This window comes from Dendronephthya gigantea, unplaced genomic scaffold (genome assembly GCF_004324835.1).
Source record: "Dendronephthya gigantea isolate DGI-Jeju-01 unplaced genomic scaffold, DenGig_1.0 000035F, whole genome shotgun sequence".
Classification (NCBI taxonomy): Eukaryota; Metazoa; Cnidaria; class Anthozoa; order Malacalcyonacea; family Nephtheidae; genus Dendronephthya; species Dendronephthya gigantea.
In genome coordinates, this window is record NW_021163045.1 from 1226632 (window position 1) to 1241428 (window position 14797).

General features: G+C 37.9%; 2 protein-coding genes across 2 annotated transcripts; both read right to left on the bottom strand.

Annotated features, from left to right (window-relative positions):
• Positions 1-17: 17 nt before the first annotated feature.
• Positions 18-6829, bottom strand: LOC114525783. The gene is made up of 13 exons (XM_028547206.1): positions 6714-6829; positions 5728-5938; positions 5264-5374; positions 5087-5168; positions 4107-4238; positions 3599-3788; positions 2801-3302; positions 1681-2639; positions 1433-1554; positions 1046-1148; positions 897-965; positions 565-765; positions 18-312 (listed from the first exon to the last, which is right to left on the bottom strand). Exons 2-13 carry the CDS (start codon positions 5804-5806, stop codon positions 235-237), a joined length of 2628 nt encoding a protein of 875 aa, XP_028403007.1. The 5' UTR covers positions 5807-5938; positions 6714-6829; the 3' UTR covers positions 18-234.
• Positions 6830-7547: 718 nt separating this feature from the next.
• Positions 7548-13710, bottom strand: LOC114525747. Its single transcript, XM_028547166.1, has 7 exons — positions 13467-13710; positions 9291-10670; positions 9058-9111; positions 8795-8948; positions 8627-8718; positions 8195-8286; positions 7548-8113 (listed from the first exon to the last, which is right to left on the bottom strand). The coding sequence occupies exons 1-7, from the start codon at positions 13503-13505 to the stop codon at positions 7924-7926; spliced, it is 2001 nt and encodes a 666-aa protein (XP_028402967.1). The 5' UTR covers positions 13506-13710; the 3' UTR covers positions 7548-7923.
• Positions 13711-14797: the final 1087 nt, after the last annotated feature.

A 14797-nucleotide genomic window follows, 5' to 3' on the forward strand; every position in this document is an offset into this window, starting at 1 on the left:
CACTAAACTATAGTCCATTCTGTGTAGTTTTGAAGCATGTTTGATTAATATATTTCAATGTATATGATCGCCAATTGAAATTTAAAAATACCATCACATTTCATGCAGGTCAAAATATTTATATATTTATTGTCATAATTTGTGCAATTAATAATCTGTACATTTTAAATATTTCATTGACATAAATAATTATATTTTGGTAAATTTGATATGATATTTTCTCACCGAATTTCATTAGGATTTAGTCTCAAAAAATTCTTTGAAACACTGTCTAATTTCAGCTCTCACCTCGCCCAAAATCTCCTCTTTCATCTAAAAAACACGAGAAAACATTGCGTCAGTGAATCGGGTTTCCAATCAAAGAGACACTGCAAGTTTTTACTACCAGCATTTAATACTACCAGCAATAGGTTGCCACTACGAGTAAAATAGTCTGGCGTTAGACAAAGCAGGATATAATGAAAGCTTATGGGAGAATTCTTTCAAATTACTCGTTTTCCTATCAGCAATAACAATTTTGAACGACAATCAAGCCACTAAAATATATCTAAAAGAGCTGCTCACCGTTGCACTCTGATCTTGGCTGTCCTGTCGTAATTGTTGCATTTCTCTTCTAAGTTTCATGACGTCAGTGTGACGTAATACATCCGGGGTTTCCGAGCACAGACTTCCATCACGTGACTCACTTGGCGTGGATGACGGGGAAACTGCTGCGCTCGAAATGGAGTTGAACAACTTGAGTTGCTCGTGAAGCAGCTGACGCGTCTACGAATGAAAAGATTTGCAAAACGTTGATTGCATCTTCTTCAGAGGCAACGATTCTCAGAGCAAAAATTGAAAAATTAAGAATCCGGGAATGAAGTATACATCAATATGAAAATGCTTCTATCACTCACAATATCCGAGAAGTCGCTTTCCCGACGACGAGATTCTTCTCTTTTTTCGTCCTTGTCACTTTCCTTTTTCTGTTCAATAAAATTTCTGATTAGAATCCACAGCTAGTTTTAAAAATCCAGTATGATTCCTCATTGAATATCTCACTTACAATTCCCTTCAATTGTTTTTGAAATCGTAAAATATATTCTTCCAAATGTTTCAACTCCTTTTGAATGGAGTCGAGTAGACGTTCGCTTGAACGGTCTTGCAATCTATCAAAAACAAAAAATCATATGAATTATAGTTGATAATCCTTGGTTCTCTAGGGAAGAATAGTTTCAAACAGACAGGGACCCGGTTGAATAAAACTCTTCAACTAAATTTCGCATAGTTAAATCCTAGTAAACTCAGAAATACACCAATTTTGCCCTTAACTGTAGTTAAAAGTTAACTAGTCTTTTATACAACTAGAATCCAGAACTAGTCCCCAGAACTATAACCAGTAGTACTCGTAAAACCTGCTCACTCATTTAGCGTGTAACTGCATGGTACAAACCGTTTAGGTCGTTTTTCAGAGCACATGACAGTCTCCACAGAAGACGCCAATTGCATTAAATGAATTCCAGCCTTGTACATTTTTACACCTTTCAGTGAATTTTGTAGACCATCAAGTTCCTCCTGTTAAAAAAACACTTGAATGTTAGTAGATTCCGGACGTCGATAAATGTACCTCCTCAGTCTTCACACAAGTTCCAGGTCTCTCTAATTTAGGAAATGGCAATGAATCTCGTATTCCCAACTCACCTCAATATTCATGCCATTATTCAAACGAGCACCATACTTGGTTTTAGAATCATCGCTTTCTTCTCCTGAATATTCCTGTCCTTCGTTGGTTTGTTGAGCTGGTAGGGTTGTTGAAACTCTTTCTTGTCGTTTAAGTGTTTCTGACCGCTTGCGACAACCAGTTTCACTGGTTTCTAAACCTCTAGAGGCTGGCGTCGAACTTGCTTTACTAGTTTTTGAACGTGTTTTTCTTGTTTCAACATCTAAATCGATGAAACACGGAACTTGTTGAAAATCTTTGTTACAAAGCACCATGACTTGTCTTTCCTTACATCGGCTTACAGATAACGTCACCTTGCTGTCAGATGCTTTGCGGCCGCGTATTGAAACACTTCGCATGGCTTTACAATTCTTGTCGCTAGTAAATTGCATCTGGGGTTGTAACACGTTTTTAACTGAGGCCCATTTCTGAGAATTATACAAATTAAACTGAGTAACTTTCGGCTGTCTTCTAGCAGAGGAAACCTCCGTTTTCTTCCCCCTTTTAACTCGAGTATTTCCCTCCTTGTCGCTTGGCGGTAGTAATTTGTCAATATCTGGTGCAATGACTGTCGATATTTTTCGGGTTTTTTCAACGGGTTCAGAAACCGTTACTGTTGGGATGGTTAAACAAGACTGATTTCCAGTAGTGATACTTTCATCGTTGACATTTGATGATTCGCATTTGCCTGTAACCTGTTTAACCTGTTTAACCAGTGGATCTGGCGACGAATCGCGAAGATTTTCCGAAGCAGGTGCATCGTTTTCACTGAAATAAAATGACAGAGCCGGGATCGATGAATCATCTGACCACGGACCGCTAACGATAGGTGGAGTAACGTCAGCTGTTGTACCCTGGATATCAGCAATTACAGGCACTGAACTCCATGGACTAACAGAAGTGTTATTTCGATTCTTGTCGATCCAGTCTTCATTAGAACCTACAAGGTTCAAAACACATCGTTAATTACGTCATTCACGTTACAATATTAGATGCTCTCTGATATGAAAACACCACTCAGAATTAAATGACTTCACTTATATTAGTAGACACCTCTAAATCTCTAAATGATAGATGTCATAAAATAGATCCCTAACGAACCTAGGATGGTTTCCTGGATCTTATTCTCTTCAGGTAAATGAACCTCGGGTAATTCGTCCCCGTCATTATCCGAGCATATTCCATGGTCTTCACTGCGCATTGCTTCAAAACTTATTCCCCCATCGTCTTCGGTTGTTCCCCAGAGATCACACAAGGATGGTATTTTCTGTAAGCTCTCTTGGTCATCCTGACTGTTGGCTTTCAGAGTAGAACGCGAGCTCTCAAAACTTGCAGTTTTCAGTGGACTTAACGTGAAACTACCTTGGGATGAGAGTTCGGCTTCCTCTGTCACGGGTTCAAGATACGTGCCAAATTTTGAAGGGAAAGATTTGGGATAACGTGAAGGGGCGTCTTCGCTTGTTTCGTCTGGTGGGGGTTCGTTAATAAGAGGTGGACCCAACCCAACATTTTCGGTGGATTCTAAGGAGTCGTCTTTCTGGTTCCAAAATTTTCTTGGAATTTCATCAAATCTCGCCATCACCCATGGGGGTATTTCTGAATTCTAGGAACAAAAAGATGGTTGAGTAACAATAGTTGAACAACAACAGACATTTCAGTCCGTGAACTGAAAACTGGTCCATACAACTTAGTCATAATCTTGTCTGTATCATTTCATGAAAAACCTAAATGGATTCTCACGAGCATTCCATTTGTATAATACAGTAACACTACCTTAACACTACCTTGTAAACAGACGTATACTGCATGGATGAAATTTTTGAATAATGCCTTTTCGATATTTATTAAAAATACAACAACAGTCAATGCTATAACTTTGAACGAAACCTATAAACTCACTACAGGCATGGCGCTGTCGGGATCGTCTTGTACGCTGTACAGAAATTGTTCTGAGTCAACTCCGTCACAAACAGTTCCACTATTAATAAACCTATCTGGGATCTTATCAAGAACGGTAGGACCTCGAAAACCAGCTCCTCTCAGGACATCTTCTGGGTCGCTTTCTCTCGCCGTTAAAAGGCTAGAAACACTTGGAGAAAAAAGAGCAGAGATGAGTTTTGATAAAACAAATGTTTGGCATGAATTTAATATCACTGCGTTTGTTTTCTGTCGCGTTGCTCAAATATAAAACTCGGAGTTTATTAAATGTGCTTTGTCGTTTATTTTTATATCTGTTCTTAATGAGCTAACGCTCAGGCGTAATTAATAAACGCGACTATCTGAAGAAACTAAACTGAGTTAAAAGAACTTCTTGGAGCTGAAATTATACGCCGGTGCAATCAAGCGATGTCTGATGAACTCTATGCAAAACTATGAAAGAGAACTGAAGTCTATTGATGGTACATACCTTGTAACAGAGGAGAATCCTGAAGTATCACTATCCAGTGATCTATCATACGATAATCGGTTGGTTAGAAACGCTTTTTTACACGACCTGGAAAACCACTTGTTGTGATTGCTGTCAGAGTCGCTGTCTCGACTGAAAAAAAACATTTCATTTAAAACATGTTAATTATCAAGCAGTTTTTGTTTACAACGTCATAACAATTGGCTGGTGTTTTCGAAGTGTTGACTGTTTCTTCATTACAAGAGTATCGTGAAAAAACTGACGATATTTTGGAAAGAAAAATTGAACGAAAATTACGATTTTCACAAACAGATATTGAAGTTTCGTTTATGATTATGATTGACGAAAATGACGCAAAGATAAATCTAACGAGTACCCTAAATGCGTTAATAGATATAACAGAAACAAGTTTTATGTACTAAGCTTTGCGTATTTGTGTGTTTATCATGAAAGAACGTTGAGAAAAATAACACTAACAGCTTCTAATCTAAGAGTAAATTTAGCAAAAATCCGAATTAGAGATAATCCCTCTGATATAATCCGACTTCGTTTAATTTCGTAATGCTATAAATATTGTGAATGCAATTAGATAACACACATGTAGAGAGGATTAAACTCTACACGTCTGCTAGGCGATGTTTTGGAACGGAATAATCAAAACACCGAATATTGCAAGGAAGAAAGGTTTTCGCCAGTTTTCTTGAATAGCGAGGTTCAGATTTCCACTACCATAACCCCTACCACTTGCTGATCTCCTACACTTGTGATTGGTCGACCAATCTGATAGAGTTATCGCATGTGATTGGTCCAAGTTTCTTCCTCTGGCTGATCTATTGTGCCCGTGATTGGTCAATATGATAGATTATGCATTTGATTGGTTCCTGTTCCCCCAATGCTAGCAGCACTGCAGCAGTAGTGGTCAAATCTGAACCCAACTCAAAGTCATGCAACTCATGTTCCTTTAAAAATAATACACAAACCCTAAAGTAGGAGATTTGTATCTTCGTCTAACATCATTTGCCTCTTCACCAAGCTGCAAGTCATCTTGGTCACTTGATGAACCTTTGAGAAGAAAAATGCAAAACCATTCTTTTAATTAATCTTCTCCAGACATTTTTCTCATGTGAATACAAGAAGACTTGAATCAGTTTTTTTACCAGAATAACCATGGTAATCTTGGTTTGTGTTGTCAAAAGAACCATTGTTCTCCTTCAACGACTTGATCCACAAAGCAACAGAAGACGACCCAGAGTTAGTCTCTTCATCATCTGAATAAATTTGAAAACAATACCACTTGATATAATAGAAGAATATTGCCTAAATTGATTGCTCTACTTTGAATCTCTGATTGACCAACCAATGGAGTTATCTAACTGATGGTAGACCAACTATAGATCAAGTCACTGACCATAGTAACTACCCAAATGATTGCATTAAAATCAAATGGACTGTATGACAATATGTCACACAAACTGGACTACCGGATTTAAGTGATTAACTATTCAATCAACTAGACAGTAGAAAAATCAAAACCAACTGGTCTATTCATCAGCCAATTAACCCACCCAGTTACGATCAACCATGACAGAACATTAATAATTAATGCAAACCAGCCTCTTACCTTTAGACTTGAGAACCTGTCCTGAAATATCATCTTCCAATGTATAAACAAGATTACAATTTGTATTTTCATTTATCATAGCTTGACGTCTTTATCAGCTTTGGAAAAATGCAGTTCAATGAAGTTTGCAATGAAAGCATTCTTCATGATCATATGATCCACAAAATACCATACAATGAATATTCATGGTACTTTGTTGACAAATTGTATCCTAGATGGTAGAAGGAAAGTTCAATTGATTGAACATTAAATATTGTAAATATTGATTTTAAATCAACATCACAATACAGACTTACAGTTCGATACACAGTGGTAACGTACATATGTTGAAAAACACATTTTACAGTTGATAAGATTAAGGCATTGTTCAGACTTCAGACTATAATTGCTCTGTATAATTTGTCACACATACGTACAACATAAAGAGCATTGAAGTTTTCACTTTCCCATAAACAAAATCACTCGAACCAAGTTCAGGAAATTACAACTGAGACGAAAAAATTCTATATGGTTTATTAATTATTAACAATTAAAGTACAGCAGTTGAAATTCGGAATTTGTAACAAGAGTTTTTAAATTTGTAACTTCTCCCTTGCGCATTTTCCCAGCTTTATTCCTTGAAGTTTTTACTATCCTCGATGAATGTACAATATTCACTGCAATCTATCAAATTTGGCAGGGTAAAAAGCCATGCTGAGAAACATGAATAATTCGCTATCTACAGTATAAAATGAACACTCGCTCTTTACACCTGTGAACGTGTTTACATATTCATCCAAAGTGCTAAACATTATCTAAACACTTTTTAGAATCACTCAGGTGAAAATACGCGTTTGATATGACAAGAATGCAAATAATAAAAGTTATAGGAAAGCAAGATACCGGTTGCTTGAAGCCAGCTTGTAACCTTTGTGCTCACTTTCATTTTCTATGCTTTTAAAGCACGTACGTCGTTCGCTTGCATGACACAAAAAGGTTGAACTTACCTCAACGTTTAAAACCCTTTTAGCTTCTCATACACAAGAACTGCCTTCCATGTTTCCTGTACAATACAGCCAAATTTGAACAAGACGTATCGACTAGCGTGTTCAAGACAGACAGATTAAAATGCAAAATTTCGTGGAGGAGGAGCTTATATTTAAATTGACGAAAGCAGGTCAAAAACACAAACAAAAAATTCCTAAAGTCAGAATTAAAATTCCACCCCCGTAAACAGAAATCAAACAAAATGTTTGCTTGTGAAGTCACACGAAATTCCACGTAGCAAACACAATGTATGTTCAAGGAAGTCCGTTTCGTGTTGAAAAAGGTAATTAATGTCAAAGACAAAGTAAGGATTTGCACTTGGTATGCCTTTTTGCGGTGTAAAAAAATGAACAGCTGCCTGCCCTCGGGATTAAATTTATATAACTACAGTTCCGCACATGCTGTTTTGAGAGATTAGGCGTAGGTGGAAAAAAATTGGGGATGTAAATTCTTTTGCAATCACCAGGGTGTTGGTTGTCCACTAGTCCTTTGTCAGTCGTGATGTGTGGGCGAACAAACACACCATACCCACATACTGCATAAATTTTTTACTGTAATTATTAATCCTCTAGGAGATTGTCTATTTTTGTTCATTCAAAACACCTAACAAGGAAACATAATTCAAAACTGGAGATAAGCTCCTTTGTGTCAAATAGATGCATATAAACCAATAAGGTTGCTACATACGTAAATTCGTAATCATTGCTATTAGCAATGACCACAGTACAACGAAAGTTGTCCATGGAACAACTATTTCAGTGCAAAATATCATTTAATTATATAAATATTTACACTAGTTTAGATATATTTACTATAGCAAATAGTTTGATAAATAATATCCATTATCACTCATTTTGTTGTTTTGTCTTGCAAAGCCATGGTTACATAATATAGTTTAAATAAAACTAGTTTTAATCCACCTCTACTGGCTCTAAACCGTTGGTTCCTGGGCGTTGGAACTTCGGATAATTTCAAAAACAAAGTATTTATGTACAGCAACGCAGCACTATAGTCTGTCCCCCCCACCTCCCACCCTTTACCCTATATTTTATATAGGCACCCTCGAAGATTTAGTAATGTTTTCAAAACTCTTATCCATGGAAAAATGTGAACTTTGAAAAAATAAGAACCATGCAATCACAAACAAACAGCCAATACTCCATTACCAAATCAAACGTAAAGTGGATTTTTTAGGATTCTGCCCATTCTGTAATCGTAAATCTGGCGACAGAAGAACACAAGTTTGGGATCACACGTGGATGGAATGCGTTCCCTAGTGGTATGCGTGGATTCAGCAGGTGGTACAGGAGTAACAGAGGATACGCGAGAATCTTGTGAGCGTTTTGTCGCCGCTCTGTGTCTGTTTATAGATCAGAGGATTGTGGTCAGAAAGTGACGGACATGCATGTGTGTGTATTCAAATTAATCCTTCAAGACTTACCTGCAGTATTCAGGATAACTAAGAACATAACATTTGTCCACAATACAAGCGACGCTGTTGTCATCTTTGTGTCGTGATGCCAGGATTTCGTTCTAGACAACGACAAAAGAAAATTCTTGCAAAAATCGACAAAAGCCCTGTTTACACTATGCTGGGTTCACGGTCATGCACGACATTCAAATTAGCCAAGTCAAAAGGCGAATTTTATCCTCGAAAGTGTGATAGTATGATTGCTTTAACATGATCCGACTGCCAAATGAAAAAAATCCGAGGACAGAGATAGCGTAAAACAAGTGAAACTATACGTTGTGAAAACTGGGTGAAAGAAATGAGTTTCTTCACTTTACTCTTTTTGATCGAGAGCTGACATTGTACATCATTAACAGATCGTGCTATCTTTACGAATGAAGCTACAGTTTCACTGCACCGTACCTCGCCATGAATATGAGGCTGCATTCCCATCTCAGTTTGCTCTGGACGATAATACCACAACACGCTCATCATCATCTCTCCTGCGTGCGGACCTGCGCAGTGATACGAGAAAAATGCGATCATGTAAAAAGCTTCATTCACATGGAAACACTAGGAATCACTCCTCACCATTCTCCTCCTCCCAGAATCCAGAGACGCGGGCCACAAAAGGCAGATCCTTTCTACGCGGTCCAGACTTCAACAGCACCGAATCACGAACGTAAATGACCTCGTCGTTTCTCTTGATTCCGATGTAATATTTTCGTGTCGCTTTTGTGTCATTCTAGAGACAGAGGAGATGAAATAATGAACTGAAATCACTTGGATCACGATCACATGTTATTCTAGAGACAGAAAAGGTGAAACAATGAGCTGAAATCCTAAAAACTTACATAATAATACGGCTTTATAATCGGTTTTCCGAGATAGTACCAACCATTTGTTCTCTAGAAAATAAAATATATCATCAATATTCAATAAATTCATCAATAGTTCTTTCCTATCATTTTGCACATAATCTAAATCTCAATACTCTAGTACTCCATAGAGATCACTGTATCACTTTGACTTTAACACAGAAAAAAGGGTGTCTAGTAGACTGAGAGCTACATTATACAAAGGTTACCTTGGGGCCATCATGACAGGGCAGGTTAGATTTTGACCAGGTGGAACCAGGCGTCTTGCTAACCATCTTACGGCCGCCAAAATTTGACGTAGAAGTAGCGGCAAAGTTGATCTTCGGGATTTTCAATTTACTGGGCACAGTATTACTTAATCCATGTTCGTAATAGGATTTCTTCTGTTGCAGTTTTTTCACAGTCTTCGACACATCTTGCACGGGAGGTTTCGGCCGTTCTTCGGAAAGTATCGCTTGCAGCATAGCGCGCGAGTTCAAGCCCGCGACACGCTTACTCCGATTAGCCAAATCGCCCTGTGTTAGCTCGGGCAAAGGTTTCTCGGGGACATGTGGGGTCAAACGGTGTGTCTTAGTGATAGGTATGGATACTAGGGTACCGTTAGCGTACGTACTCACGTAGCTTTTCACAGGGATATCCACAAGTGTCGTTGACCGACATGTACACTGTATGGATGATTCGACGCCATTTCCTAACCTCAGTTTGGGAAGTTTTACTTGTAATCCGACGTCAACAACCTCTTTGCCTTTCACAAATCTTCTTTCAGTAATGATCGTGTTATTATAGTCTCCGTTTTGTTCAAAATTTCGTCTTATAAACCCAGCCTCAAATTTCATCTTTTTTGCGCCGCCTAGTTCCAAGTCGGCGCCATCTTGGGAACGTTTCAACGAAGTAGAATTCTTCGAATTCTCCGCATCGGGATGGTAATGCGTATTTCCAATAAATTCATGCGCAGCTTCGCTGAGAAGTTCAGGGCGTCTTAGAAAATTGGAATCGTTAGTGGAGATACTAGCAAGGCGTGGTCTACCTCTTTGCTTCACGGGATAACCTTCATCGCTGAATTCATCACACTCGTCCTCTCCATGCATTTTCTTTGAGTGTGTCATGATGTCAGTAATAGAGCGACCCGCAAGCGGGCTGGACGGTTCAAACAACACATTAACCTTCGCAGCAGCATTAATACTTGCCACCCGCCGCACGCGACGACGATTCATTAGGTCAGCAGGAAGGGAATTCTTGTCTACAAACCCCGGCGATGGCGCGAGCCTGTTTACCATTGTCTTTAATTGTCTTCCGCTTCTTGCTTTCGTTTCCTCTTCTGTCCCTACATTATCCATACGATGTCCCACATCCTTACCGTTAATCACCATTTCACCTTCATTATCCACAAGAGTTCCCTGAGTTCCCTCGACCTGTTCGTGGTAAGACAGTGTCTCACACGCGCCGTCCACGTGCTCACGGCTCGGTCTCATATAGACAGTAACATTCCCATTTCCTTGGCCTCCATCCATGTGCATTGTCTCTTTTGAAAGATCGTTTCCTTGCACACGTTTCAATAGAGTTGGTCGCGAGTGTCTTGTGAATCTTGTCTAAAAACATTAAAAATATTTCAAATTTAATATTGCTTGCCAACGTCTTAAAAAACCTTGGTATTGAAGATCTGGAACATTTTCCGTGTATACCAGACAGTGTTAGATAGTGTTGAAAATACTAACAGAACCTTTTAAAAATTCTGCAATTTAATAATAGTGCTTTATGAAGAAGAACTCTGTAAAGTACTGAGCAGATGTTTGAAAAATATTTTCGTTCCGAGTTTTTCGTTTCGTTTTACAGTTATTTTCGTTTCGGGTCAAAATAAGAGGAGGCGTTCCATAGTGTTATTACAAACATGGAATTGCTCATCGGGCGCCGTCGGTCGAGATAAATAATTTATTATTTCCTAGTGGTTTAATCGAACAGGAAGGAAAAAGACATTTTCGCAAGCAAGCATGCGACAGGGATAATCCAGCTTATTACCCAAATATTTGCCGCTAATCATCGCAAGTATTTCAGCGATCGGAAGGGTTTTCAAGGCGCAAGCCTTCCACGTGTTAAAAGATCGTTCTGCGGTCAGCATCTTCGCAACGTGGGCCAATGAAAAAAAAACTTCAATTATAGAAAGGACAAGTGAATTTAGATCCCACGCTGATGAAATGATCACGTTTGAAGAGATTCTGATCGTTGTCGCAATCTTACCCAGTTCTGACGTAGGTTGTGACATGCATGCAGTAGTTAACACACACAGCTGCTAGATTTCAAGTGAAGAGTTTCATTTTGCGATGAATTCATGACGGCGCGCTCGAAATATCGCTTTTACAAGGAACAGACAAGGACACACTCATCATCATTGCATCACACGAAAAAATAAAATCGATATATATACATCGTATAAACATTGACTCAAGCATGAAAACATAACACAGCAACTGTTCTGGGTGCTTAGGCTCGCACAGTTTTTCAGCACGGAATTAAACACAATTTCCTTTTTATTTACAATTGACTAGGTGGCCTCGTTTTTGTGTGGCACAAGTGCTCGTGATTTTGCACATTTTAGAGGCAATTTTCTGTGGCTGGTTTCAGCCACAGAAAAACAATTTTTTTAAGGGAAGTCCTCAAATGCACCTGTCATAAAACATTTTGCATGGAAAACAGGGGCATCAGCCAAACATGAATAAACAAAAATGTATGTTTCACGGTTTTTTAACTCGTGATTTGTTTCAAGAATGGCCGCATTGCAAGAATGAATTGCTAGAACTTCCTTAAGGCACACAAAAGATTAGGAGAGTATAAGTGCATTCAGAATAATGCAGGGTTGTTGGTTTTATCACATTCAACCTATGTTGAATTGCTAATTGCTGAAAGTGTATTTTGAAGTGTGTGTTGTTAACATTAAAAGTAGTTCAAATATACAGTTTTAATGCTCTGAAGGAAAATACTCTTGCACTTTTTTATGGAGAAATGCCAGAGCTCTGCGATCATCAAAGAAGGTGAATTAAGGACTTAAATTAGATGGTAACTGGCAGACATTTTTTAACCCAAAAAACGAAAGAATTCTGACATAGTCAAGCCATGTGATGTTAAATTGCAAATATTGGCTATAAGATGCTTAAAAAATATATTATATGGAACCGGTATGGATGCAGACTTCAGCCTAATAGGGTAAGCAAGCACCTGCCAAGATTTTTATCAGATATAGAATACCGGTTAGCAATAAAAGCACTGCATTAAGAACTAATTTGCATTCCTCTTAGCATCATTGCATTCTATGCATTTTCATATTTAAAACTTCCTATTTCACCCTCTTTGGTAGCATTTCCATTCTTGTATAATACAAACAGGAAACTAAATTTCCTGTTTTGTTCAAAGGTGGAAAACATGTTTTGTTCATTTTCAGGGAATATTTTCAGGAAGAAAAGCTCTTAGTCTGTCTATGTGATCAATAAACATTGCTAGGAAATCAGTCCTCCTTATTCACCAGGAAGAAAAATGGCAGGAAACAGTGTTTCCTGGTTGGTTTGTCCATCCTAAGTGGGCGTTGTACACCAGCACAATGGTTACATAACATAAGTTTGTTCAATTTTGAGAACACAAAAATATCCTTAGAAAAACAATGTTTGCACCCAAAACAGGCTTTTAAAATTTCAACAACAATTAATAAAAACCGAAAGAGAAAGTGAAATTAAACAAACTGATTCTAGTTTGTTGCTGTAATAATATCTAGAGTAAATCTTAAAAAATACCTATGACTCGTTTGAAATGAAAAAGGGAGTTAAACGCAAACTTGCAAATGAAGAAGTTAGATTTTATAATAAAAAAAATGTAAAAAATATATCATTTTTAACAAAAATAATGATTTTCTTTTTACCATATTACATTACATTTGTAGTTTCAGGTTAACGCTAAAACATCTAAATACGTTTAAAAAACAAACGGCAAATTTTACTTTTTTTTCACGATATCCGAAAACATCCAGTTTGTATTTTGACTTCAGCGTGACTCAGAGATGTGATGCAATCATATTTTCTATTATGATTTTCGTTTTCTTTTAGACTCTTAGAGCGATCGTTTTGAAAGTTGGCCGCAAATAACTCTTCACTTATGACTGATGAGCTTGATTGTGCAGAGTTTATCGAGAAATTACAGTTGATTTTTAAAGTGCTGGCGAGTGGCAAGCCCCAACTACAAGGGCATGTCTGTTCAGCTCTAACCTCTCCCGGAACTAAACAATACAATCGCTTGAAAAACTACATCAAACTAACCTAAATTTACTAAACCTACACTAGAAGACGTTGAACGCTAATCCACATTACATATTTCTAATAAAGAAACGCAAAAAGATGTAAAACCTGAACTCCAGACGGGCTGTTGTTGACAGTTGTCGCCATCGGTTCGATAGGGGTACACTTCACGCGAAGAGACACGTTGTATAACAACCAGATCTCATTTATTCTTCAATTAGACTCGAGCGTGGATCAATGATGAGCGTTCTTGAGAGATTCTCTAGTTTTCAGGCGACATTTCGCTTTCTAAAGTCGTTTCTAAAGCGATTAGTCAAGAAACAACGGCAAATTGAACCCATTACGCGGCAACATGAATTGCCCTTGATTAGTATATTCCCGTCGTGCTTAGCGCGGCTCTGGTGCCACTTGTGCCCGGTGTATCCTTAAAAACAGGAATCCTGCACCTTTTTTCAAGTAACTTGGGACGATTGTTGAAAATTTTCATTATCAATTAATCAGTTTTTTCTACTTAGGTGCGCTTAAAATTGATTACCTTTTGACACTAATGAACTCGGCTCATGATCAAGATCTTCCCAAATGAAGATGGATTCCCTCTGTTAAATTTTGAACCACCGCTGAGATAAATAAAAAAGAGGCATTACATTAGACAGTTTTTACGATTTTATCAACTGAAATAAATAAATTTATCAATTGAAATGTACGTGCTTGACGTCATTATTGACGTCATTAAAGGCAATGGGAGTTTTCAGGACAAGTTCCCCTTGAAACTAGATGGGAAGACATTATGCGAAAATTTAGGAATTGTCTTGCTTTATTCAAGGAATTCTGATAATTGGTGAAGCGCAGGCGAGATAACGTGGGCAAGACAGACCACCAGTTCACTCTACGTGGTCGTTGTTTCCAAGTTTCAAGACAACACAGCTGTAACTTCACAATAGACAATAAATATCCCCTTTTAAAACATCATGAATACCCTCGCTGTAAATTACCGTACAACCCCCTAATAATCAGATGAAAATTACCCTCAGAGAATTTTTCATTTTAGGTGTCACCGAGCATTTCAGGAATTTATTGAACGACTTCTTTTTAATGAAAGAAGCTTCTAGATTAGAGTGGATTGCCATATTTGAGTCTAAGGGCTTCCAAAAGTACTTTTCAATGATTCAAATCTTTTTAGAGGATGAATACCGTAATTGACTACAAGCGTTGGTAATTTTCTGAGCCAGTAGTAGCTACTCTGTTACATCACTCAGTGATGGTAAAATCAGAGGGTTTGAACTTTGAACAATTCGCAATTGTTGGCTTTGAATGGTAAATCCAATTTCGGCAATTTTGCCCGTGGTTATATTTATATTAAATCAACTTGCCGACAAAAAATGTTACGAAGCGCTGACAGAATTTTCAAGAGCAATCCCGGCTTTAATTTTTCGACCAAA

What these genes read in the sequence shown, in the direction of transcription:
- LOC114525783 (XM_028547206.1), bottom strand. Translation starts at nt 5,806, where the DNA reads ATGATAAATGAAAATACAAATTGTAATCTTGTTTATACATTGGAAGAT. An exon ending in ACAGGTTCTCAAGTCTAAAG is followed by an intron (nt 5,375 to 5,727) that starts GTAAGAGGCTGG and finishes AAATTTATTCAG; the next exon opens with ATGATGAAGAGACTAACTCT. An exon ending in AAAAACAATTGAAGGGAATT is followed by an intron (nt 966 to 1,045) that starts GTAAGTGAGATA and finishes TTTATTGAACAG; the next exon opens with AAAAAGGAAAGTGACAAGGA.
- LOC114525747 (XM_028547166.1), bottom strand. Translation starts at nt 13,505, where the DNA reads ATGGCGACAACTGTCAACAACAGCCCGTCTGGAGTTCAG. An exon ending in ATTCTGGGAGGAGGAGAATG is followed by an intron (nt 8,719 to 8,794) that starts GTGAGGAGTGAT and finishes ATCACTGCGCAG; the next exon opens with GTCCGCACGCAGGAGAGATG. An exon ending in AGTTATCCTGAATACTGCAG is followed by an intron (nt 8,114 to 8,194) that starts GTAAGTCTTGAA and finishes ATCTATAAACAG; the next exon opens with ACACAGAGCGGCGACAAAAC.